Raw genomic sequence first — 27626 nt, 5'->3', positions numbered from 1 at the left:
GGGGTTGAATTGCTATTTAAACAGCTCACATTTAGACACTGTTTGCATTCATTCTCTCACCCGTTCTCCTGCCGTCACATGTCCCCACCACTCACACTCACACCTCACAGAGTCACCATTATCGATTCCCCTTCTCTCCATCTAGCCAGTCAAACAGCCAGGCAGCGGTCCGCCTGAGTCTGGATCAATCTAACCGGGTGGAAACGAAGGTAGAGATGAGCTACTCCTCTCTGGCTGAATTGTACTGGCTGCTAAACGCACAGTGACATTCTCACAATGTGTCTCTGACGGGTCCCAAATGCTTTCTCTCCCTCAGAGTGAGTAGTGCTCTGGCATGTCAGTTCACTGAGCTATAACTGATGGAGGAAGTGATGAGGGAGGCCTCAGGTGTAATATACGAAAGGATGGTATACGTGTGGGAGTTAAAAAAATAGGCTTTTTGATATTCTAAAACTTCCCTTTGTGTAACCGTTATGAGTAACACTGGCAATTAAAGCACTTGGCGTTGTCTTTTCTTTTGTTTAAAAACAAGATGTAATATTTGCCGCTTACAGTATGTGCATTCTGCGGAACATCCACTCGGCCTTCAGTGTAGCCAAGCTGTTCTTGAAATTTGATTGTAAATATGCGCATGCACCGTCTTTTTGTCATTGTCTTTGAGGATTTTTACCAATTATCTGTTTGAAATGTTATTTTGAATGAGTCAATGGACAAATCTGTAGTTGACAGTGTGTGTCACTCATATGCTGGATAAGCGTGCACGTTTTGCCTGGAGCAGATGACCAAGAAATCCGGCACAAACTGATGTAATCTTTTCGCCATAGTAGAAGAAAACATTGGAAACGGAGTGTTCACAACGGTCAGAAGCCAGTCTGAATGGTTTTGCTCACAAGAAATACTTTTACATACGTTTACCTCATTATTTGACACTTTGGCCACATTTAATATGAACATCTGACATTGTAAAGTTATATATATATGCAAGGAAATTAAAGAAAAGCATAATAGGTCCCCTTTAAGGAGAAACTAAGATTTCATAAGAGGAAGTTAAAGTGGCAAATCTTAAGATTTCAGTCCTGTTTGATTCATAATTTCTATTTGAGTGAAACCAATGGAATTGTGCTCAGAGTTTAGCAGTCTGGAGTCTTTTTTGTTGATCCATGAACACAAGCTTCACATTTTCAGAATTGTGTGCATATAGTTCCATTTTTTGTTTGTATACAGTGAAGAAAAACTGTTATTTTTGTTCCGGGAATGTCACCACAGACACCCAAAAAGACTCACCATTGAGTTACCTCATTTCTTGGCTATAGATAGTGACTTAACAGACATTTATTTAAATTAAAATCTTTGAGATTGCCACTTTAAAGTCCCATGTTTTCTCTGCTGAGTCATGTTAAAACCATTCTAATAGTATCAGTATTTAACTCCAGTTAAATTAGGTTGGGATGCAGTTAAAAGAACATATTGGGGGGACGGGGAAAGATTCTTGAAGATTTGCCCTCTTATTTTTCTCTGCTGTGTGACTGTCGGGGGTTAAACGGAGAGGAGGTACTCACACTGAGAGGTTGTCTTTCTTATCTGTTCTCCCATTGCACATGATGACATTCACCTTATTGTTCAGATGGAACTATTTCTTAATTTTTAGACACACACAGAGGGAAATGTTGTTTTGCACAAGTCTCGCCAGCGTAGCTTTCAGTAAATAAAGTTCTATCCCACCGATCGCTCCTCAGTCTTATCCGAGTACAAGTCTGGGTCTCACTTGGCAGTCCCACGGGGCTTGTGTATCGGTGGTAGTGGCACCAAGCAGCAGGTGTTGTGTGATATCTCGCCTGGCACTAAACCAGACAGTGTTTGCTGCGATCAAATCAGGAGCAGATGGTCACAGATCGAGGGGCCAACGCTTGCATCTCATCTGAACGGCTAACTCTGCGCCAGCAAGGGCAGAAAAACCCAACAGAGACCAGCTCTGGAACTCCCCGTTCTATTTGACTGTCTTTGTTTTTAATGAGGCGAAAGCTTTGTTGGTTTGTGCGGTGTTTGTCATCTGTGCGACCGCTCTGTTGTTTTCAGATTCTTTTCATTGAGAGAAAGCCACAAGTGCCACAAGGCACCACTGGATTTTTCGGCATTTTTAGAGGGACTATGGGATCGACTCACGCATGGAGGCAATGTGTGTGAATATATGCGTGTGTTGTGTGTTGTGCACGCTCGGCATGCCAGCAGCCTCAGTTGTCTTCGTACAGCTGTGAGATTTCTTAACATCTTCTTGTGGCTGACCCACAAATCAGAATCTCTGACAGCACAGATGGGAACGCTCACTTCCACTGAACACACAGATGGGAAAACAACTTTGCTTAGTGGGCAACACAATGAAATAACCAGTTGAAGTTGTTTACATATGAAGTTATTAAGAGGTGAAATGATTATTGGGTTGACGGAAATTAAATTTTTTTAAATGTGTTTATTGGTTTTACAGATAAGTTCAATGCAAATGACATTTTGTGTTTTACAAACAAAAGGGCAAGGACAAAAAAATGAATAAATAATTCGTAGAGGATCAGACAAAAAAAAACACACACAAAAATAAAATAACTTGGGGCAGGGGTTCAAGTTGCTTACTGATTAAACATGAATATTCATTGATGTGGTGTGCATTTAAGTATTAATTGTAAGTATTTTTTGTCATATATGACAAGTAAATTGAATGTTTTTTTGGTTTTAGACTGTCGGCCACATAAAATAATCTAAATATGTCACCTAACTCTGAAATTATGATGGGCATTATTCAAATTTTCTGACATTTTATCTACAAAACAATTGATTTATAAAGAAAAAAGATAATCAGCAGATTAATCAATAATTAAAATAACCATCAGTCATAATCACTAGGGCTGTCAAAGTTATTGCAGTAATAACGTGTTAACGCAAATCTGTTTTCTCTAATTTCTTTAATGCAACTTGTGATTTTACGATTTTAGCTCTGGCATCATATGAAACTAGAAAACCTAATGAATCCATCGGTACCAACCATGTCATACTAGCTTGTCGCAGACAAGGCTAAATAACGCTCCAAACTTAGTCTAAATTTAGGCGAGGAAAAACTGTCAAGGCCATTTTCAAAGGGGTCCCTTGACCTCTGACCTCAAGATATGTGAATGTAAATGGGTTCTATGGGTACCCATGAGTCTCCCCTTTACAGACATGCCCACTTTATGATCATCACATGCAGTTTTGGGGCAAGTCATAGTCAAGTCAGCACACTGACACACTGACAGCTGTTGTTGCCTGTTGGGCTGCAGTTTGCCATGTTATGATTTGAGCATATTTTTTATGTTAAATGCAGTACCTGTGAGGGTTTCTGGACAATATCGGTCATTGTTATGTGTTGTTAATTGATTTCCATTAATATATATATACATACATTTGCATAAAGCAGCATATTTGTCCACTCCCATGTTGATAGGAGTATTAAATACTTGACAAATCTCTCTTTCAGGTACATTTGAACAGAGAAAAATGTGATTCATTTACAATTAATCACGATTAAATATTTTATTCGATTTACAGCTCTAATGATCACAATTATAAATTTCTCAATATTGGCAAATCTCAATTGAGATAAGTCTGATAATAACACATTGGTATGCTTGTGCATGAAATGATGGTGCATCAGACACATTAAAGCTGCAAATCTGAGCTAAAGTGGCAGTGGGAACTGTTCCAAAAATCATTACAATTTATGGATGGACTGAACTGCATTCATCCAAAGCACTTTACAATTTGCCTCTCATTCACCCAGTCACACATACACACTCACGTATCAGTGGCAGCCATCTACCCAGCAAGGTGCTGCCGGCCTAACCATCGGGAGCAATTTGGGGTTCAGCGTCTCGCACAAAAACATTTTGACATGTGGACAGGAGCAGCCGAGGATGAAAACCTTGTTATGTAACCACCACAGGCAAAACAGCAACAAAGCGTACTGACTGGATATGTGGACAAATAAATAATTTACAGTATTTATTTGTACTTTATCTGTGTTTTCAAAGTCTGGACAGATTTATATAGAGAGACACAAATAATGCTGTCCTCTGGTAGTACTGCAGGTAGCCGTATTCATACTCCTATTCATTACCCAAGGCTTGATATTGTTGTTATTTTCTGTATTTGCTTTATTTTGTCCACTGCTTGCCAGTGTTCATAGGTGATGGAATAGCATTCAAAAGTTGCACATCAGGAAATGGATTTGAAGTTCCCAAGTCGAGGCTTGTTTTTTTAGTGTTCACAACATTTAAAGGGACTGTTTGTAACTTCTTACACGTATAAGTCATTTCGGGTCAGTGTCCCATGCGCGCTCGCGTGTGGCTACGCTGTTCAGACAAGACTCCAACACAAACTACACGGAAGCACCAAAACCGCAAAGTTCTATCTAGTGAAGCCCGTCTGTTAAACAGTGTTGGCCGCGGTCGGAGGACACGGGGGAGACCGTAGCTTTGGTCTCGAGGACCGGAGTCTCTGCTGTACTCTGCTCCTCTGCCTGCTTGCCTTCACTCACACACCGCGCTTGTGCTCACTCTTTCGCTCCACTCTCACGTGCATGCGCGCACACTACACACTGCAGAAGAGTTAGTTTAGCTCTGAGAATATCTAGTGAATGTACAGTGGATGTTTGTGCAGAAATAACTGCTGCAGCTCCTCCAGACCAACAGAGGTTTCCCGTGTCTTGTGAAGTGACGGGGCTCCGCAGAGAGAAACGTTATCGTCTCCGACCAAAACTCCGGTGTCTCCCCTGTTCCCTCCGGCCGCGGTCGGGAGGCTGAGGCAGGAAAAGCCAACGCTAGGATCAGCATTGATTCATGGAGAGACCTTCGTCTGGTCAGCTAACATTACTGCAAAGCAGCTGAACTATAGAGTGATATTGTGGTTTAAGCTGACATGTGTCACCTCGTTTTGAGCGATTCTCGTTCATGTCTATGTAGCACGAGCGAGAGCAACAGGATGCTGACTTTCGTTGACTTAACGGCCACAGGTGTCGCTGTTAACAAGCAATTTCTGATTCTTACATAGAGTCCCTTTAAGTTTGGTGACTGGTGCAGTGAAAGTGTGTGTGTGTGTGTGTGTGTGCGTGTGTGTGTGTGTGTGTGTGTGTGTGTGTGTGTGTGTGTGTGTGTGTGTGTGTGTGTGTGTGTTTGCTGGTCAGGGCTTGATGGGGTTTTATTGATTGTTTGTGTGTGTGGTCACTTTCAAGTTTGGCTTTTTGGTGGTGGTGATTCGCAAAATGCAAGTCTGGCAATCATTTGTTGAAGTTCTGTTTGAGGCAAAGAGTGACAGAAGGGAGGCAGATTTACATATCTCAGAGGAGACAGCGAGGAAAAGCGAGTGAGTGAGTGGGTAGTAGGGACAAGGAGATGGAGAGAGAAGAGAGTGGGAAATGTTGAGCCAGAGGGGAAATGACAAAAAAAACAAAAACAAAGAAAAACTTTGAAAGAGGGAGAATAGAGCAGGAAGAAAAAGGAGATGAGAAGGAAGAGATTTAGAAAACAGAGAGAAATAGTTGAGCATGAGAGAGGAGAGAGAAGGAGACGGGAGGACAGATTTGGGATCAGCTGAGGTTAACAGCCGGGATAATGAGTGCAGCCTCTGCAGTGAGGCATCTGTAACCCGACCTTTCACCTTTTACAGCTACTTGCTCCCGTGGTCGTGTGCATGCCAATGTGCACTTCCTGTCAGCAGTTACACACACAGACACTAGTGTATCTGAGTGTTGTTCAATACTATTCTGATACACACAAGCGCATGTTATTTTACAAATGAAATGCTTCCAAAGGGAAAGATCACAGGCTGCCTCGTGCAACTAGAAAGTCCACACACACACACACACACTTTGACACAAGCACTCAATTCCCTGAGTAGTCCTTGTATTTAGAGCCGCACTGTGCATGTGTGCTGAATGTTAAAATGATTGCTCCTCTCACTCCGTCACATGCTGCAGGTGACCTGTTGACACACCAGAGGGAATGAGATCCCTCTCAGAGCAAAGACATGGCACGTAACAGCTATATGTGAGGACTAGACTTACTTTACAATACAATACTTTGGTTGTCACTACTGGCAATAGACGACTGAAGTGTCTCAGGCGATGTTGTGTAATTAAATTATCTTAAGATTCAGATATGTGAGTAAGATTATAAAGAGTGTGGTAAAAAAAAAACACGACATGCAGTGGAGACCAAATTGAGTAGACCAAGTTGAACTGAAAGAGATGAGGCATTTGGCTCATCATTTAAAGTGATTGAAAAAGCTTCCCACTCATTTGTAGGATTTTGGGATGTGGATCATCCACAAGTACTGTTTGTCTCAAGACAAATATATCTTTTGGAAGTATTGACTACATTCAACTATCAAGAGGCGTTTGTCAGAAAAGTTCAAGTAAGATGTAGCCAATGAACACAACACATTTGGATTCTGTTAGAAATACACCAAATGTCTTTAAAGGACCAGTGTGTAACATTTCAGGGGAGCTATAGCAGAAATGGAATATAATATTCTATGTTTTAGTTAGTGTATAATCACCTGAAACTAAGAATGGTTGTGTTTTCGTTAGCTTAGAATGAGCTCTTCATATCTACATAGGAGTCCGCCATGTTGCTCTGCCATGTTTCTACAGTAGCCCAGAAAGGACAAATCAAACACGGGCTCTAGAGAGAGGCTTTCACACTTTTACGTAGTTCTCCGCCACGTTTGTGAAACTGCTGTAATGTGAGCCGCAGAGTGGAAAACTGTGATACCACCAGCTGCCGTCTGTTTAGTGGTGTTATTATGGTAAGGATGGCCTCTGAGCGAGGCGAGAGGCATTACCACGGTTTTGAACTCGGCGGCTCACGTTACCTCAGTCTCTTAGGAGTGAGCGGAGGGATATTCAGTTGGTTGCAATCTGCAACCACACCACTAGATGCCACTAAATTCCACATACTGTACCTTTAATAATTATTTTCCAGAATTATCCAAAAATGAATTCTCCATGAACATGCAACAAAACCTAAAATTGCTCATCAGTGTGTCTCTGATGTTAATGGAACTGGCAGGAAATCTAAACTTCTGGTCCCCAACAGACAGATTACAATCATATGAATGAGTAGGAGCTCTAATGTGTGGCGCCAGATGGTTTCAGAATTCGGACAGTGCAATCTGCAGAGAAGAGAACAGTGACTCATGTAATTGACCATTTACAAAACCAAATAAGTGTAGTGCAGAGGGGATAAACTAGGCTCCAGCTCCTCTTATGATTTGCTTGTTCCCACACACACACTCACACACTGTGCCAATCAACAGGCTCCACGCCCGTGACTGGTCTCTCAGCTCCACTCTCCAACAGTTTAAATTCCCCCAATGCAACATTTGGTTGTGTTTAACAAAAAATGATGATGAACTTGAAGTTCTACACCCTTCCTAGACATTTCTGAATCACATTAACCAGATTTTCCATCATTAATACTTTAATAAATGTCATGTAAACACAACAATCAAAGTGCGGCAAGAATGGGCAACTAAAAACAAATCTTGCCGCAACTCAATTACAAAGAATGTCAATCTTATAATGCACATTTGTTTAGGATACAGATGTCTCTGCTTTACGTCGATTGTGTACTTCTTTCTAAATCTCATTTTCAGCGGAATACAATTATACATTTGATGGAGAGCAGGCGTTCCTTTACCTCAGACATTCATCGGTCTTTATACATCAGGGATCCATTTAAATTATCGACACTAATGCCGCGGCCTCATCAAATATGCATGACAGGCAAGTCAGTGATAAACAAAAACAAGACTGAGGAGAATAACTAAGCAGACATCAAGATGGATGTTTCACCAATGTAGACAAATTATAGCCTGCATGTTTTTTTGTATTACTAAACTGTCAAGAAATAGTATGAAATCAATGTTTGTGTCCGGTATTAGAGGTGGTTAGCTATAACACTTCATTTAATCGGTTACACTGCGCACATCAGCCATAACATTAAGACCACTGACAGGTGAAGTGAATAACATGAATTATCACGGCAGTGGGGGGGATATATTTGACAGCAAGTGAACATTTTGAATTCTGAACTTTGTGTTGGAAGCAGAAAAAAATGAGCAACGTAAGGATGTGAGCGACTTTGACAAGGGCCAAATAGTGATGGCTAGATGACCGGGTCAGAGCATCTCCAGAAACTGCAACTCTTGTGGGATGTTCCTGGTCTGCAGTGGTCAGGACCTACCAGAAGTGGTCCAAGGAAGGAAAACCGGTGACAGGGTCAGACTCGAGGCTCATTGATGCACGTGGGAAGAAGAGCTACTGTAGCTCAAATTGCTGATAAAGTTAATGCTGGTTCCGATAGAAAGGTGTCAGAACACACAGTGCATCGCAGTTTGTTGCGTAAGGGGCTGCGTATCCGCAGACCGGTCAGGGTGCCCACGTTGACCCGTGTCCACGGCCAAAAGCGCCTACAATGGGCACGTCGTGAGCATCAGAACTGGACCACGGAGCAATGGAAGAAGGTGGCCCGGTCTGATGAATCACGTTTTCTTTTACAACACAAGGATTGCAACGAGTTTGAGGTGCCGACTCGGCCTACAAATTCTCCAGATCTCAATCCAATGGAGCATCTGTGGGATGTGCTGGACAAACAAGTCCGATCCACGGAGGCCCCCACCTCGCAACGCACAGGACTTAAAGGATCTGCTGCTGACGGCTTGGTGCCAGATACCACAGCAGACCTTCAGAGGTCTAGTGGAGTCCACGCCTCGACGGGTCTGGGCTGTTTTGTGGCAAAATAGGGGACCTACTCAATATTCGGCAGGTGTTCATAATGTTCTGGCTGATCAGTGTATTTGACAGTGAAGTCAGAGAAAGCTGGGGGGGATAGGAAAAGGCAGAAAACTGAAGGAAGAGAGAAAATATGCACCGTTTTCCAATAATCGCCTGCGTCTTAGTGCTGCTTCATAGCTCTCCAATCAAATATGTTGCACACTGTGGACACACGCTAAGACTGGATCAATAACACACTGTCAGTATTATAGAACAATCCCACCTAAGGAGAATACAAATATTGTGTGAGTGTGTTTGATGGCACATTTCTTTTGTAATGTTTATGCAACACATCCCCACTGTAGTACTGACAATGTGTTGGAGGGTTTTGTAGTGAATCAGATATTGTAATTCATCACATTTCCATTGTGTTGCGTAATATCTGTTACATAACGAAAGGAACACAAAAATAGCAGTCCATTATTTGGCTGATGGCCACGAGTAGGAACACTTATATTGCGATGAGTATAACCGTAGATAGAATCATTCTCATGTTCAAACAAAGGCGATTACATAAGCGAGAGGGAGTGCTTGTTTCAGAGAGGTTTCCCTGCACTCTTTCTGTATGGTGTCTGGAGTTCTCATATTTTAATGATGTGCGCCGGCCGCACTGTGAGCTGTGTGAACTAAAAATACTGGACTGCATGATTTAGGGAAGGATTGTTGGGCAGATGGGATTGTTGGTGTCCCCGAGGCATATCTGTCGTTCCAGATTAAATGTTTTGGGGTCTTGTCAGTAACAACGTGGCACTACTATTTCCCTTTCGGCTTAATGAGAAACTGAGATGGAAGTATGTTTTTCTGGCTGGAGTAGAGGGAGTTTCATATCAGCCGTGGAGGGAAGGGAAAAAAAACGAAATCAAGACAACAACGGAATTTTAATGGTGGCTGAGGGAAAAGTAAAATATGCTGTCACATCCACCACTGGGGGGTTCGTGTCGGTGGAAAAGTGTAGGCTATATGTGACATGTATTGGATATTTCTTGATTCTCATGGAGCGTGATCAGAAACACAAAAGGCATGAAAAACTGAATTATCTTATTAGAATGCAGCCCGGGAGCTGCTTTTCATAATTCCATCTCGCTGCTTTGAAGAAAAGTAAACACAATAAGGAGGCTTTATCTTGATTTCAAAAGAAAAACCCTTCCCTCCGCCGCCGCCGCCGCCGCCCCCCCCCCCCCCTCCCTCCGCCATCAGTCAGGGAAGAAATAATGTAGTTACAGAGAAAGTCTGTCTGGTGTGGATCTCATAAAAGCAATTCAGCTTTGTCTCGATGTGCAAAATAATACTGAAATGTTAATATCACTTGTTTTGTGCCTTCCTCTGCTGTCCATTTTTTTTTCTCATGAAAAATACTTGTGCAACAGCTGCATTACAGCTGTGCCAAACAAAGTTTTAAATGTGTCCTGTCGTGTTTCAAGGAGGACGGGGGCATGCGTCGACGCAGTTTGAACTTTAAGGTTGGGGGTTCACAAAAAAAACCATCTAGATGCAATGTAGTGTGTACAACACTGAGGTCTAATGTAGACTATGTAATAAATAATATAAGGTATCAGGATACATGTAGCCTACATGTAACCCTTCAAACAGAACGCCCCGCGAGCGAGCGTCAGCGCCAAGATCAGTTTAATTACATTGTTTTCTATTGGGATGTCCTACCTGGCCACGAGCGACGACGTTTTGAGCTGAACTTTAGTCATACGCTCGTTTTCTATTTATTCCCGTCGCTCGCGCTAAAATCGCTGCAACAGACCAGGAGCGGCCGATTGGTGAAGTTGAATTGAAGAGTTATCTAGCCTATGTCATTTCCTGTAAATATCACAGTATAAAATCTGTGTTTTCTGTTTAAAAAGTACCAATGTCGGAAGATAAAAAGTATCGCTCACCCATCTTTTAAGCGGCTGAGTTTCCAGTCTGATCTTGACCACACAGCTGATAGGTAGGCTGTAACAGAAAGTGCATATTTAACGGTGTGTGGACAGAGAGTGTCCATTATTAGGCTATAAGGCTAAATAAAAAGACCACAAATCTACCTTCTTCTTATTCTGTTAATAAGAAGACACAACAAGGTTGATGTTATTCATCACAACAATAAATCATCCTATTAATTCTGTGTTATTATAGAAAATATAGATGCATTTCTAGGGGATTCAGTGAGCCCCCTGAACCAACACAAACTGCACCTGTGGGGGGCATGGAGTTGAGAAAATGATTTTAGATGCTGTTGTAAATGAGCGAAACACTGATTTTGTTCCATCTAGGGAGCAACTTATAGAAGAAGGATTCGGTAATTAATTTATTTGGGCTGTACTTTTGGTTGAAGTTTTGAAAGTCTGCCTCAGAAATATCCAGTGCTGCCTACGTGTCACATCACCGGCAGATTTTGAGTAATATTGTTTGAATTACAGTCTTTGCTTCCTGTGAGGATGTAACAGGATAAATCCTCCCCCCCGCCCATCACAGCTCGGTCAGCAAAGTTTGATCCAACAGTTCCTGCTTTATTGTGTCTGGCCCTGGGGCAGGTCCAGGGTGTTGTCATGGTAACATCCTTCCGTACAGGATCTGACACCTATGACCTTGTTAGATGGATGAGAAGACTGCGTCACCCGCCCTTGTCAATATATCAGCCCTACAGTGAATTATTATAGTCCTATAGCTTTATTTGATGAAATGAAGGTTTGGGTCACCCATAAAAGGACAGACATCATCACACAATGCGTTGCTTAAATTATAGCAGATGTGAAGAGATGGAGGGCCGGAGTTTAAGCATATTGAACCCATCTTTCAATCATTGTATGTTGCATTCGTCAGGAAGTCATTGTGCAATGTCATTTGCTTGTTTTGATTCATCATTATCCAAAGTCAGACAATATCTGAAAGGTCCTCTCTGAGATAAATCACACCGCAGTATGTGTATGGGTTATCTCCTCAGCAGTACTCCCTATTCAATAGTGTATTAAAGTACTGTATAATAACCTTTGGCAGCCTTTCCATGTCAAACAGAGCCAAATGAGCTATGTCACCCCAGCCAATAGATAGAATATTGCTTTAGCAAATATCATCAGGTTTTGCTGGCTCAGGGAAAGAGCTCTAAACTATTGATAGGTCTCCATGGAAGAAGAGCATATATCTGATAGCACCCTGGAGCATAGTCGAGGGCCGATGCAGGCCTGTAATATCTCGCCAGGTGCTTTAAGGATGAGCTGTGTGTTTTTTTTTACTTCTTCTGGTTGGTACAATAGATATAATCTTTTGGTCTAGCTTTAGTGGGAACAATTAACCACTAAATCAAACATTTTAATCTGTAAATCTGTATTTAGAGGCGTAAATATATTCATTTTAAATGTCAGCCGTGCATTTTAATCTGACCTTATGTTTTGAGTGAGTTTCAGGCCTACTGTGGAATACGTAGGATTAAGAACTGAAACTGCAGTTACCTGGTTTTGCAAGACAACAGTAACAACCACAGTATTGTGAGACTTGCAATGCTCTACCAGTCCTTTCTTGAATATTTACGACTTTACAGACTAATCGCTGCCGTTAATCTTGATACGCTTGAAGGCAAGCGGGGGTCATTTCAAAAGAATGAAATTGTATTTCATTCTCATACTGTGAGGTTTAATTGCTTTTTTTATTAGTATTTTTTCTGTTTGCCATTAAATTCTGACCTCACTTTCTTCCTATCTACTCTCAATGTGTTCAATGTTTTATGTTTTGTACTAATAGTTGTGTCTTTTGTCTAACCAATTTACTCTCATTGAAGGATCTGGCGGCCCAGAGCAGGCTTCAGTTGTAGAAATAATGGCGAAACTGTACCAGGTTATGTAATATACAGATATCTGTGTGATATTGAACAGGCTTTCATGTAACGGCTTAATTTCAATCGTTTATTTTAGCAACACGCCACTTATTATTAATGGATTTATTGTTAATGTGGTATTAAAGAGACGTTGGTTGAACATCAAATAACCGTTGCACCCACACATTTTAATCTTACGTGTTCTGGTCTGATTTGAAATAGGATAATTTTGCACTGTGTAATTAAAAAAACAAAAGGATGTGGTTTCCTGATGCCACAAAGTGTGACCTGGCGGGGCAAGAAAACAGGATGTGTCTGATATGAATGTGCTGGTGCCGATAACCTGAGATCGTGCTTGTGCTCAAGTTTTAAAATGTCACTCTTTGTTATCTTACAAAGACTGAATGGTGTGACTTTTTTAAACCTATTATGTAGGAAAAAAGAAACAACACATACGTGATTTAGTTGACGTTGAAACCAATCGTATACTGTATATCATGTCTGAATATTGATGGCTGACAGCTTATCGCTTATGTAGTACAGTAGAAGGAGGGGGACATTTTTTGTTTGGTTGTTGTTGTTAAGCAATGCATTCATGCACTTAAGATTTGAAATTTGACTTTTTGCCAACTTTCATATTCGAGATTGTTTACATTCACATCCATCGTAAAGAATGTAGCCATTTATATACATGGATGATGGATCCCCACTTTTAGAGGACCGAATTGTCTTGGACAAACTAGATCGTCATTATCATTGTTGCACATTATTTGCAGTCAATACCTGAAGTCCTTTTCTTTCAATCTGGTCTTCAACAAGTCAAAAGTCAGGTAACTGACGATTAAGGACAATCCACTTTCTGACCTAAAAAGTCATTACATTGCCTGTATGCTTAATTCCCCTGCTGAATTGTACTACAATTGTGATGACTATGCAGAGCTACTTGTCCTACACTGTTTATCCAGTATGGATGAAAGCAACTACACACACTTCTCCCACTTGTTGTTAAATTTCAAGTCTACTTTGTTGGAAAACAGAGCCAAAACTACAAAGAAAAAGTGTGACTGATGTTCTACTTTCAGACTTCACTGTAAACTGAAAAGCCCTTCCTCCATGCCGTTTGTCAGACTTCAGTGCATGTGAACTCAGCTGAAGCGCTTTTGATTTCCATTTCCCATGTAACTGATCTAGTTCATAGGATTTAGGACAGTGATGTTTTGATTCATTGAGTACTATCAGTACCTTTATCTCACCTAAGCCTGGCTGAAACAGACAACAACAACACAGGACAGCAATTCAGAAATAATCTCTCTTAATCCTCTTCACTTCTGCCCCTCTGCTTTTCAAGTCTTACTGGTCCAGTTGAGGTTTAGGAGGAGACAGATGACTGGCCCATTGGAAAGATTGGCCGCTAAGTAGAGAAAGTTTGCCACCTAATGGAGACAATGTGGCACTGCATTCCTTATTCATTCTCTCTCTCACACACATCTTGTTTCCCTCTTTCTGCCCCAATGTATCTTCTCTACTTCAGTTCAGCTCTGTGTATGATGGTGTATTAATGTATAATGGGATCTAATTGTCCTTGTTTGGTCTGTATTTTGGTCCTGCATGAGTGTAACTCTGCAATTAACTAAGTTTCTAACTACTCTATACAGTTTGTTTAGATAATGTATTTGTGGCATAAAAATCAAATAAATGGTTTGAATTAAATTAACAATTAATCAAAATGTTTAATCTTACAATTTGTTTAATCTATACCATTCTCTCTTGTTTCCTTTTTCAGGTCCAGTATCCCCCACAGTTGAGGCTTGACTAGTCTTCATCATCGTTGTACTACAGTCGGTTCCTGTAGCCCGTAGCTTCATGGAGGGGTTTCCTGTCCACTGACCCAGCAGGCTGCCTCACTGGACCAGCAGCCATGTCCGCCTGCAGCACCTTCACCGAGCACGTGTGGAAACCAGGCGAGTGCAAGAACTGCTTTAAACCTAAGAGTCTGCACTGTCTGGCTCAAAGTAGTGGAGGGAAGCCTCCTTCTGAGCAGAGGCCTCCAACAATTCAGCAACAGAATCCACCCCCTGCTGGAGCCAGAGCCAACACTAACCTTACCGTCATCTCCCAGAGGGCTGGCAGTGGGTCTGCCCGCTCAGGACACTTCCGTCCACCGGTGGCTAAGAAGCCAACCATTGCTGTTAAGCCCACTATGATGCTGCCCTGCTCCTCTGCAGGACTGGATGCAGATGGCAACCTGCAACGACCACCAAATGTGATAGAACAGGGCAAAACATCAGCCTTTACGGTCTGGAATCGCAATGGACTGAACCGTAAGAGGCCTGGTGGACCCAGCAACAACAACGAAGGAGAGGATGGCAGTGAGGAGATTGAAGGTTACGGACCACTTAGCCCAAGGACCCCTAGTGGAAATAATAACAACAGTGGACTGACAGATGTCCTAAAGGAAATTGCCGGGTTAGGCCCTGGCCCTAGCCTCATGCCCCTTTCTGGTTCCAAGGACTTGTTTTGGGGACGAATCAGTAGTTCATACCGACGGTCCTTGGAAAGAGGCCTTCCAGCCTCAAGCTGTCTTGCCATGGGAAGCAGCAGTTATGGTGGTGGTAGTGGTAGTGGTGGTGGTGGTGGTGGTGGTGGTGGTGGTGGTGGCACCACCGCTCAAAAACGGGTATCCCTTAGCGATAGCTCTGAGGTCATCAGCACAGAGGGTGGTCGCTTTTGCTACCCCGAGTTTTCCAGTGAAGATGATGAGGACGAGGAGGATGAAGACGAAGAGACCGAAAGGGATGATGATGAACATGAGAGCTGGGATGAAAGTGATGAAGAGTTACTAGCCATGGAGATCCGTATGCGAGGCCAACCACGATTTTCAAATTTCCGCGCTGCCACCATGTCTCCGGTGCCATTTGCTGCAGGGAAAAAGTGGAATACTGTGCCACTCCGCAACCGCTCACTACAACGGATTTGTGCAGTGGACTATGATGATAGCTATGATGAGATCTTGAATGGATACCCATCTATGGACTCCAATGGAATGCTTCTTCCCTATGGGCCTCATGACATGCAAGGCAGTGGGTTCCTATCAAATTCAGAGTCTACCACTTCTCCAGAATCATCGTCATCACTACAAGAGGATTCCCGAACAACTTCCAGCAGTGGGAGCAGTGCCCCCTGTGCTCTTCGAAATGGCGTGCATTCTCCCACATCTTCTAAGGCACCTGTCCCCTGCACTTCTCCTCCAAAAAAGGAGCCCGTCCACAGAGCACTGAGTCCAGTCAAGGTGACTGAAACACACAAGGCTGTCCTGGCCATCAGATTAGAAGATCAGGATGGCAGAGAAGGCACGCCAATGCCCCAGGCCCTCCCAGGTCAACCAGTCACTATCAGTTTTAGTCCCACAGAGGAGCAGGCTAAACCATACCGTATAGTGAATTTGGAAAAATCGCTGATCTGTAAGCCTTACACCGTAGTGGACGTGTCAGCATCCATGGCCAACAAAGACGAGCAGGCTCCAGACTCTGCTCCAAAACCCAAAAACCTGTCAATGCCTTCCAGCCCTACATCGTTCTGTAGCACTCCTTTAGGTCAGCCCCTGTCTCCAACCTCCCCTCTTTCTCCTTCTTCTCCTGTGATGCCAACATCACCCACATCTGTAGCCCTGGCAGGTACCTCCCGAAAGAAATCAGGGAACATACGCTACCAAGAAGTGTGGACATCAAGCACAAGTCCTCGCCAAAAGATACCTAGAGTGGATCTAGGCGTTGGGAGTAATCCCGGCCCTTCCATCCCTACTCAACACTGCAGCCACAAGTCGGCTCCCACTTCTCCCATTGCTGGGCTGTCCTCCTCCAGAACTGTACCTGTGAAATCCTCCAATTTATCAGAGATCAAGTTTAACAGTTTCAATAATGCAGGCATGCCTCCTTTTCCCATTATTATTCGAGATGAACCAGCCTATGCCCGCAGCTCCAAGAATGCTGTTAAGGTACCTATTGTTATCAATCCAAGTGCATATGACAACCTAGCTGTGTACAAGAGCTTCTTGGGACTCAGTGGGGAACTGCCACAGCCAAAAGGGGCAGGTAGTAGGGCAGCCAGCCATACTTATGAAGAGATTGGATCCTCTGAGAGCGTCCAGTCCTCGTCAACAGAGAAAACTATCTCTGGTAGAGGCACATCAGAGAGAGCCTCTTTTGAAGAGACAAAAACTCCACCTGAGGCAGTGTCAAAAGCACCACATTTACAACCTAGAACCACTACAGACTCTAGCACTGTGACAAGCACTGTGATGAGCTCCACAGTTGGGGCCCTCTCTCCCACTAAATCATCAAATTCCCCTGCCATTCTTGCCATTACTGCAAACCTACCTAAAACCAGCCCTACTGCCAATGCTGTTACACACATTTCCAAGAAAAGTGGAGATGCTACTTGCAGTAAAGATGATAATATAGACTTATATTTGTCCTCTGGGACAGTGGCATGCCATAGGGAGGAGGCCAGTACTGTGCTTTTACAGATTGTGGCCGCCATCCAGCCTCCCCAGTCTCCTCCAGAGTCGCCCACAGCACAAGCCAATACCCTCAATTCTGAGGAGCTGTATGCCCTCCCACCTGATGCCATGATGGAGACGCTCACCCGACCCAAGTCTCTCTTTTCCACAACTGATGCCTGTCTTTCCAAACCCAAGAAGGAGACGCCCTCCAAAGTTTTGTCTAAATCCCAGAGTGCCTCTGCTGCTGTCCCACTCTCCAGCCCTCGGTCAGAGCCCAATGCCCCCTTCCCCCCTCCTAGATCTACATCTTCCCCTTACCACGCCACTAACATCCTCCAGAGACATTTTAGCAACTGGACCAAGAGCTCTGCCTCCAGTTCTCCTGTACGGCCCAGTGAAGGTGAAGCAAGTCCAGGCGGAGAGGGTAGACGGATTTCAACAGAAAGCTCCAAACCCAAACGCTGGATCTCATTTAAGAGCTTTTTTCGTCGGCGGAAAGACGAAGACGACCAGAGAGAGAGGGTAGAAAAAGAGAAGGACAAAGGCAAGCTGGTCGGTCTTGATGGAACAGTCATTCACATGCTTCCACCACCACCAATCCAACAGCATCACTGGTTCACCGAGGCCAAGCCAGAGGATCCCAACCAGAAGCCGACCATCATCTTCACCTACAAGCCAGAAAGTGGCAGCACCCCCGGGGACGGAGAAGGAGAACTACGAGTAGAGGAGTGCAGAGAAAATACCCTACTGACGCCCGATGAGAGCAAGGAGTCCAGACCCCTGAGCCCAGGCCGAACAACACCCTCACACACCACAGGATGTGATCTCATCAGCAAGGATTCCAGGTATTTGTCCAAGATTTTCCAAAGTTTTAATCACTCCTCTGACACCACTGTATTAAAGATGTCCCCATGACCAGAGTAAAGCCTGTAATAGTAGCAATTCATAGTAAGGATTCTGCTTATAACTGGGGTTTACCCAGTTGGTAATATGTTAAACACAAATGTGGTTTCAGAAAAGAAAAATAAATGTTAAAGCCGCTAAACTAAACACCTATTGCAGAGGACTCCCAGCTAATCTCAAACCAAGAATGACTATGGTTAAGGTGGATATGTCTCTTTATAATTAGTAAGGATTAAAAATGTCATCTTAGTATTTGCTAGCGCCTGTGTGTGGAGTATATACAACACATTTTCATCTCAACTCATCACATACTGACGCTTTTTCAGTCCCTTTGGCGTCACTTTTTTAGTCAAACACATACTTAACAACACCTAGGCGTCACTTTTCGCTCGCAGCAAACACGTGCTTAATGTTGTGAATTAAACAAAAGCACTTGCTTTGGATTAGGCAACAAAACCACTTAGTTGTTCAGGAAAAAAAAACTTAAAACTTAAAACTACTACGTTTGCACAGTGAAAATGTGACTTGACGTTGTGAACATTGGACAAGAAATATCAGTTGATTTCAAAGTGAAAGTGAAACGTAACGCACGGGACACAAACAGCGGCCTCCAGACCCGTCCACCTCCACTTCCCGCCCGCGCAGTGTGTCTTTTTCGATCTTTAAACTTTGCCACCACAACAGTACTTTCTCTGTGCGTTTACTGTTGCCGCGGTTGGATTTACATTGTAGTTAATGCAACGCCCTGTGCATTGCAGACCGGCGCTAAAGGGTCGCACGCTGACGGCCGTGACAAAGCGTCGGTATTCGACGCCCTGGGAATGAGAATGGGCTGGTTGATAAGACCTGTAGGATTGTGGCCCTCAGACAGAATGCCATTATACTGGTATTGAAGAAAGATGAACCTTTGAGGAGAAGTTTTAAGAGGTGAATGATACTTTGAGCTGCTGTAAGATGAATATAGCTTTTACATTTGCATGCCTTTGTCTCAAATGTTTGTAGTGGAATTCTCCGTAATTCTATCAAAGTCCACTCATGCTCTTCCTACATCACCTCTTGCTGATCTAATGAATTATTTCTCATGCAGTGCCCGTATTACCATTACCCACATGCACTCCCTTCAGAGCATTCATGGCACCCAGTTTAAATTAAGATGCTCAACCTTTGCCAGCTGCTCCTCCAAAGTGCCAGGGATGCTTCTCCCCCTATCACACAGATCCCTCATCACAGATTCTAGAGGTGTTTGATCTTAATTTGGCACGTCTGCTCGCCCACTTTCCCAGCCAGCAGCATGGGCCGTACAGCCTATGTGGTCTCTTCCTTAATGTCATCTATTACCTGAACAGCAGGCTCTGTGCTCAGTGGTTCTCCCTTCAGGACGGGACCTCACAGTGTGTTACGAGTCATCCAACAGCAGTCGGACCAACCTCTACTCTTATTAATCACTGCTTTAGAAGGCATATTCCCTTTAGCTCCTCAAATTACATCAAAGCCTCACTCTCTCACAGACACACACACACACTCATCAGTCTACTTGGCAGTGTTGTTGTTGTGTTCTTGCATAATACGTTCATTATTTCTCTGTGACCTGCCGTTGCCCTTTGTTTTTAACTTCTTGGGGTAAGTTTCCGGCAGTGTGACTAATGTTGCCAGATAAAGATAACCCAGATGTGTCTGATACGCTTGTATTTTCTGTCCTAAATTATAAGCTTGTTTCTGCTGGACGTGATTTGTTTCGCCTTAAAAATGAAGTCAAGTGCCCAGAAATGCTCAAAGATGGTAATCAGTCAAATGGATTCTGCAGTGGCCAAAAAAAACAAACTAATTTATCAGGAAAGCTGTATAGTGAAAGCATTGCTAATAATGTGAAGCACTAATCACTTAGACAGCATAATGCACTCTCCATTTTGTGTTGATCATTGTTTTAGCACAATATATAAAAGCTGACTGTTTGACAGCAAGAAAAATACATTTGAACTTCAGATAAATATGTACATGATTGGATCAAGGATTAATTAAACCTAGGTTAAAAAATATCTGAAATCTAACTCCAAACTCCAACTCAAGCTCTATAGTAGGTGATTCAGTAATGAATTGTCTGACTCATCCTGATGCATCTGGCACAATCAGTTGGTAAGAAATAGTAAAAGTTTCATTAAACCAGTGGGTGTAACATTGGGCCTTATGTAGCAACATTCTCTTAAAAGTATCTTATATCTTCTCTAAAAATAAAACATAAGTTGTTATAGTCTTAAATGGAATCAAAGGACCAATAGTATTTCTTTAGCCCACTAATTTAATCATTATAATTACTCTAAAACATATAATAATCTAAATTTGATTATATGATATCCATGCATTTCTTTTTAAACATCCTCAAATTTAAAACTTATGTTTCCTTGTGTTGGACAAACAATTTGTGGACTGTGAAAGCAAGATGTTTTTTTTCTTATCTTGGTAATATTGCATTTGACTCATAAAAATGTCTCTTACCTAAGAGAAAAGCAAAAATAAGAAAACATTGGTGAATCCCAGAAATTAGTGGGTACTAACAAAATAAGATCAAATTGTGGATACGAACACAAAAATAAGAGGACATTTTTTCTTCTATCACTTCCTGCATGATTTTATAAATGCATGTGTACCCCAACAAATGAAATATGATGCAAACTGACTAATTAGTGAAAGTTTTGTAAAAGTCGTGACTGGGCTTCAAACAAAAGAAAAGGTTATTTTTCTATATAAGAGCTTCCACAGTGAGAGAGTACTTTTAACTTAAGCTGAGTGCTCTCTACAGTACTACCTCTTCCTGGGATGTTGGGTTGTTTTCTGAATGAGGCACATTCCCATTTATTTTTTAATCAAGCACAGGAAACTAACTGAAACCAGACACTGCACAGCATCTGGACTTTGATATATTGGGAGAGTGTCACAAAATGCATCCCACAGCCACTCACATGATTAGTAGGAATAATACTGTGTTATGAATTATTTACTTTGCATTCGTCACATCTACATACAGTATAGCTCAGGCTCAACTCGTTCAGATGTTCTCACCTGATCCCTCACATTCTGACTTCCACCTTACGCTGCCCTGTATCTGTTTCTTCTCCTCTCCTTGTATCCCTGCTGCCACCTTCATATTATCCATATCTTCTGGCTTGTTTCCACGGTGCATGGCTTTCCACCATCACTGTCTCTGTTTCGTGTAGTTTTTGCTCCTCTTCCATGCCTTCCATGCCACACGTTTCTCCTTTGAGCCCGCAGCACTGTGAACTCTTCAATATTTCTCTCCTCCATCCTGTCAAGAGCTCGTCCCCATTCTGTCTCCTTTATGGCTTCCCTGCCTTTTTTCTCCTCCTGAAGTTTCAGATCTAGTCTTCTTTTATTTCTTCCAGAAGTTCCTGTCCTTCTCTTACTTTATAACAAGAGGTGCAAGAATCAAGAGTGCGCTGGTTTTGCTATTAATTTGAGATGTCTATAGGTAATGTCATGTTAAAACTGGGTGCATGCTGGTGTACTGTATGTATTGGAGAGTCATTAGAGTAAAGCTGGGTTATCATCACATCACACAGAGGATGAAGAATTACTCAAAATGTTTTCCTGCGTCCTCGAAAGTTAGCTGTTTTTTCAATAGTGGTCAATACCAAGTTTCGTCTCCAGAGTTGATGTCAGCAATGAAGATGAACTGATACAAAACTGCTTATACTAAATATTTTTCCTGTTTATAATAAGCAGGTAGTACTGAAAAATATCGAACAGCTGCTTGCAATAGAAACATTTAATCGATTAATATTGAATGGCATGATTGTCCATAGTAAATCGCGATTAATTGCAAATTAATCACACATTTTTTATCTGTTCAAAATGTCTCAAAAGGGAGATTTGACACATATTTAATACTCTTATCAACATGGGAGTGAACAAATGTGCTTGCTTTATGCAAATGTATGTATATATTTATTATTGGAAATCAATTAACAACACAAAACAATGACAGATATTGTCCAGAAACCCTCGCAGGTACTGCATTTAGCATAAAAAATATGCTCAAATCACCATGGCAAACTGCAGCCCAACAGACAACAACAGCTGTCAGTGTGTCAGTGTGCTGACTTGACTATGACTTGCCCCAAACTGCATGTGATTATCATAAAGTGGGCATGTCTGTGAAGGGGAGACTCGTGGGTACCCATAGAACTCATTTTCATTCACATATCTGGAGGTCAGAGGTCAAAAGACCCCTTTGAAAATGGCCATGATAGTATTTTCCTCTTCAAAATTTAGCATAAGTTTGTATATCCCGCTACCACCTAACTTTGATAGCCCTAGTTTTTGCAGTATTGTAGGAGACGCATTCCCATACTGTCTAGCCACAAACACAAGTCAATGTGGAATCATACCAGGTTTAATACATCACACTTTAAAGCAGCTCACCTTTGGTCTAGTGTGCCCTATTCTCTTTGCATCTGTCTCTTAAAAACATTCTTTTATGATCCCGGCTGTTTACAGCCTTCACTGTGAACCTGTCAATGAGTAACTCATTTATTCACTCGGTGTGTTGTTGGTAGTAGGTTACAGTGTTGGCTCCACTGTCTGTTTGATGTTTATCTCAGGTATTGGCACATGGTTTTGAGCTGACCCATAAACAGAAAATAGCTAAACCTCTCCCTCGGGGCCTGAGCTTCCTGTGGTGGTGTGGAGGAAGAAGACGTGACAAAATCAAAGTCTGCAGAAAGAGTGTGTTTGTAAAATGTGAAAACAAGTCTCACAGGGAAGTGTTCTTTAATATCTAGTCTTGTGTCTTGTTTTTAGCTGCAAGGTCCCTCCAGTTTTAAAGAAGGTTGAATAGATTTGTTGTTGTTTTTTCAAGTCAGTGCTTCTGCAAAGTACTGGAGCTTTAAAGTCCTCAAAAACTAGATTCTGTGCATCCAAAGCTGTTGCTAAAATTATTAGTTAATCCTTGCTGTTTAAAATATGTCTCCAAAACACATTTAGTCCCACTTGCTTGATATGAAACAAAATACCGTTGGTGCAAATGTATTTTGCAGTAAGTGAAAGAACTTCGTAAACTTGCCAGCAGGTCAGTGATTGCATGTCATGAACAGGTCATTCTACAGACCTTTTGTTTTGATCAGCAGATGAGGGGTTAACAATGCTTGCTTTTTTTTCCTTTTTTTTGGACTGGAAGCCATTTTATTGGCTAACAATGGGCGTGCTCTTCAGCGCTGGCAAGCACACATTACCTTAGGCAGGTAAGAGCATTCATAAAGGGAGAAGACAGGGAAAGAACACATGCAGGAAAATACTTTTGGATTCTTCGTAACTGGCCAAACCTGCTATTACTGCTCTTCCTAGAATGTGAATTCAACGTTTCCTTGTATTCAAGGTTCCCAGATGGGAAGCTGTGTGAGCAACTACAGTGGGTAAGAACCAAAAACCTGTTTCTGTCGTTCACCTCTGTGAATACCTTTGACCATCCAGGTCATTTGAAGTCATATTGACTTAGTAGGGAGGAGTGTTTATTTTTTGAGATTATGTGATTTGTGTTTTGGATCAGAGATTTTTTCATTTCTCGTAACAGAGAAGGTTTGAGAATCAGTAAAATGCACTGCAGGGGCAGCTTCATGCTGTCTGAACAAGTCAGGTCCTGACATTGAAACATGTAGCAGCCATAAAGGTATTTATTATGTCAAGGGCCTCTCAAGGTGTGTATCCACACTGGATGCTTTGTTCATACAGGATTATGTGCTGGAGATTGTCTTCTTTGTCATTTAATGTTCTTTTGGGCAGTTTTGTGTAACCCATTAGTAGTCTGGTTTTCAGTGTGATTAATATTAGTTGTACGCTTGTGCACAATACAGTATAGTAAGTTAAGTTGCCAATATTTCTGCATTCGATTATAACACACTGTACTACAGTATATGCTATTTCTTTTTTTTTAATTTTACTCTTTTATTTACACCTCCATCTCTTCACCGCTTACTTACTCTGTGTTTTCCAGCTGGCTCACAACTATGTGATGGGCCTTTTATATCAACTGTCTACTGCTGGCACGCTGGCAAGTGCTAAAGTAATGCACTGTGGCATCTCAGAGGCTATCGATCTACTCTTGTTTAAAAGAGACACCGAGGGCTCGTGGTCTACAAAGATGGATCATAAACATGTCAGATCTGGTGTTTTCCTCAGACACAGAGCCCCAGGGTAGAGACAGACACATGGGCTGCTGGGACTTTTCCCACACTTTGTTATCACGTCATCGTCAAAATATTGTACTTGTGTTTTTTTCTAAAGAGCGCTGCTTTCATATGAAATCCATGTCTCAGAAATGCCAGCATAATAGCAATTGCACAAACTGTTTTCAGGTTAGCTTCCTTTGTTTTTGGAGGGCTACGAGATAATGGTATTAGATGTAGTCATTAACCGGTTTGTTCTGTTGATACCGTAGCCCAGAACGGACAAACCAAACACTGTTAACTTTTCCTGCTTGGGCCGGAGTCGATTAAGTTACTCGCTCTGTTCGTCGCTGCTCTCTCTCTCTCTTACTTCACCACTCACTCGCGTTTTCGCGTCAGCCACCGTAGCAATCCCACAGGCTTGACACTCGGGAGAAGTTTTAATCTGAAACCTCACCGCTAGAAACCGCCACATCCTACGAACTGTTCCTTTAATTCAATGTTTTTTCTGCATCACACATCTCCAACACACAAGTACCCAAAATGATTATTCAGGCAAATGTCTCTTTAATATTTTAGGACTTTGGCTCTTGATTTTACACTCTCTGGCTGTGAATAACTGGCCAACTTGTTGGTGATAGAAGAATTGTCTTTTGCTTTTCAATTATGCACTAGACGCTTTAAAAAAGTGTTCTACAGGCCTCAAATATTCAGTTGGACAAAGACCTCCATGAGCTCTGTCGTCTCTTGAGCCATACTTGTTCGTCACAGGGATTTTTAGCTATGACACACATAAATCATTAGTCACATTAGCAACATGTGTAATCACAGTTCCAGTCAAAGGAAATGACACGTCTGATTAAGGCTAATACAAACATTACTGCCAGCCCGCCCCACCCATAACAACACCTGCGGCTATGACATCAGCTCTGTGAACTTTTCGTGACCTTTTTTGTTTTACTTTGAGCTATTTTTTAAGTACCATTTTATTATTCAGCAGAAGGACAGGAAAGACAAATGGATTAAAAAAAAAAAAGATTAAAACTCAAAACAGCAGTGCCAGAAGAGTAAACAATATGCCACCACAACAGCATCTGAAATGTAGAGCAGATGGCTGGACAAGCCATGAAGAGATGCAGCAGGTAGCAGGTATCTTGTGTATTAAAATGGGGGTTAAAATCGACAGTATTTTAGAGTGCCGCCCAACCTGGGTGGTCACAACCCAGGTGGCCTGAGGCTGTAATGTCTCACTCAGGTCACGGTGAAAGGCCGCGGCTGAACTGTTATCAGATCAGAGGGCAGAAACCAGGTTGCTTTGAGTATCTTATTTACTGTGATCAGAGGGGCAGACTGATCCCAGATGGCTCTCGATGAAACACCAGCTGTTGAGGTTTATTCAGCATAGAGCGGCAAGACACAGATACCCAGGTGACTGTGGAAAAATCAAATCTAGTTGTGACTTGATGTTGTAGTTAACTTTAATTAAAAGGAAAGGCTTTGTTGAACAAAATGTTCCCTTTTTAGCTCTTCCTGTTTTTGTGCAGCTGCTCTCTTTACTGCCAAACGGTTGTCATGTATAAGTTTGCCCTCTGCATAGCAAATTGTAATTGTTATTGCTGTGATCAGTGTTTTCTTTTTGTTACTATATCACATGATTTCATCCCAGTAGTCGTGTTCTCTGTGAACTTCTCTGTTAATTGTTTTGTGATGAAGCAGCCCGGTCACACGAAAAGGCACATAATGACACGATAATGCACATGGCAGAACACCGTTCTTGTTTTTGGCATGTTATTGTACACCAAGTAGTCTGTACTGACTGCAATGTAAATGCATCTGCGTGAATATGCTACGCTAGTTAGTGACGTTTGTGACATGTTTTCTGTACTTATGGTACGTTGTTTCCATATGTGTTGTACTTACTTTACATACCTATTTTTAGGCCAAAAATGACATTTTCCTAACCTTAACTAAGTGGTATTGTTGCCCCCTGCTGGGAAGTTACTGCAGTCCAACAAACACAGGACATTCATCCAGGAGACCGCTGTTCGTGTCCTGTGCGTTAAGTTTCGCTTTCATGTTACAATCAGCTGTTCCTTCGTGTCCTATGTTCACAATGATCAATTTCATTTTCACTTTACAAACGTAGTAGTTTTAAGCCCGACCCACCCCTCCAAAAAAATTAATTCAAATCCATCGCAGACTTTTGGAGTTATCCTCCAAACGGACAAACCAACAAACAAACAAACAAACAAACAAACAAACCAATGCTGGTGAAAACATAACCTCCTTCCTAGACCTTCAGCTTTGGTGGAGGTAAAAAACTGCTCTACAGCATTGCCAGTGGTCAAAAACTTCACATGGTACCTGTAAATTCAAGCTGGTGTCTGACCGCGTTAGACGTGTCAGAAAGATTTTATTCATAGTGCAATAATATGGCGATGCACACAGGCCCGAAAGGGAATTGTGGTCCTGTCACTTGCTAACCATGCTGTGTGTGGCAGATCGCCTGTATAACTTGCATCTCCGGCAGCAGCGAGCTACAATATACGACAGGTCTCGTCACAGCATCCCCAGGGCTTTCACACTGTGATTGGAGTCACTGTGCAATCTCGACACTGTCAGCGATAACACACCCTGAGTAACTGTAAGATACGACCCAGATCTCTAGTACTCACAACTCAGCTGGACCACTGTCGGTACATTATGAAGTTTATGGCAACCGTTATAGGGAGCATTATATATTCATCTCTGCTGTAAGAGCAGCGTTACAACAGAGACATAAAACGCAGCTAATCATAAAGACGACAGGCGCCGTGTTTCATAATGACTCACTCCATAATGCTCACATGGATTTCTTGAGGTGACAATCAATGTCACTGCACTTTAAATCTGTCAGTCAGCAGACGAGGAGATCACAATTATTCTTTAGTCTAATCTTGTAAGCTTCAGAATGCCTCAGTAAGTATCTGATTTTATTCTTTAAAGACGTCTAATGATCACATTTGAGTCTGTCACCTTGTCACCACACCTCTTGATCAGTCTGCTGCGGCAGATGAAATTCATCTCACCTCATTAAACACCTCAAATCATAGACACCCACCGTCACAAAGGGGATCTTCAAAACATATTATCACGCGCCATTGTGACCTGCTTTGTGTCTTTCTTACACCTTCCCTCAGGCAACGTATGTGTAGTTGCATATAAAACACACCGGCAGGCTTCAGAAGCCCCCCCCCTCGCTCTAATTCATCACTCGCTCAGAAGAAAGATGAAGTGGTGCAGACAGTGATTTGAAAGATTGAGGAAAAAAAACATTGTTGTACATGTTTTGTTCATATCCTGTGATGTTAGATACAGTTATCTGTTATAGACAAAATGAACAATGACAGA

At 42.2% G+C, this 27626-nt stretch overlaps 1 protein-coding gene across 5 annotated transcripts in view; it reads left to right on the top strand.

Moving 5' to 3' along the window:
• The window catches only part of peak1 (pseudopodium-enriched atypical kinase 1), a 129120-nt gene that overhangs the window by 81167 nt on the left and 20327 nt on the right, over positions 1–27626 (top strand). For all 5 annotated transcript variants that reach the window (XM_037766797.1, XM_037766794.1, XM_037766792.1 and 2 more), the window contains one exon: positions 14440–18002. In XM_037766797.1, coding sequence (XP_037622725.1) covers positions 14575–18002 — 3428 coding nt within the window. In that variant the 5' untranslated portion in view covers positions 14440–14574. The remainder of the gene's footprint in view (positions 1–14439; positions 18003–27626) is intronic.

This window comes from Sebastes umbrosus, chromosome 4 (genome assembly GCF_015220745.1).
Source record: "Sebastes umbrosus isolate fSebUmb1 chromosome 4, fSebUmb1.pri, whole genome shotgun sequence".
Lineage (NCBI taxonomy): Eukaryota > Metazoa > Chordata > Actinopteri > Perciformes > Sebastidae > Sebastes > Sebastes umbrosus.
Note: the sequence above shows the minus strand (reverse complement) of the source record. Positions and strands in the feature narration are given on the sequence as shown.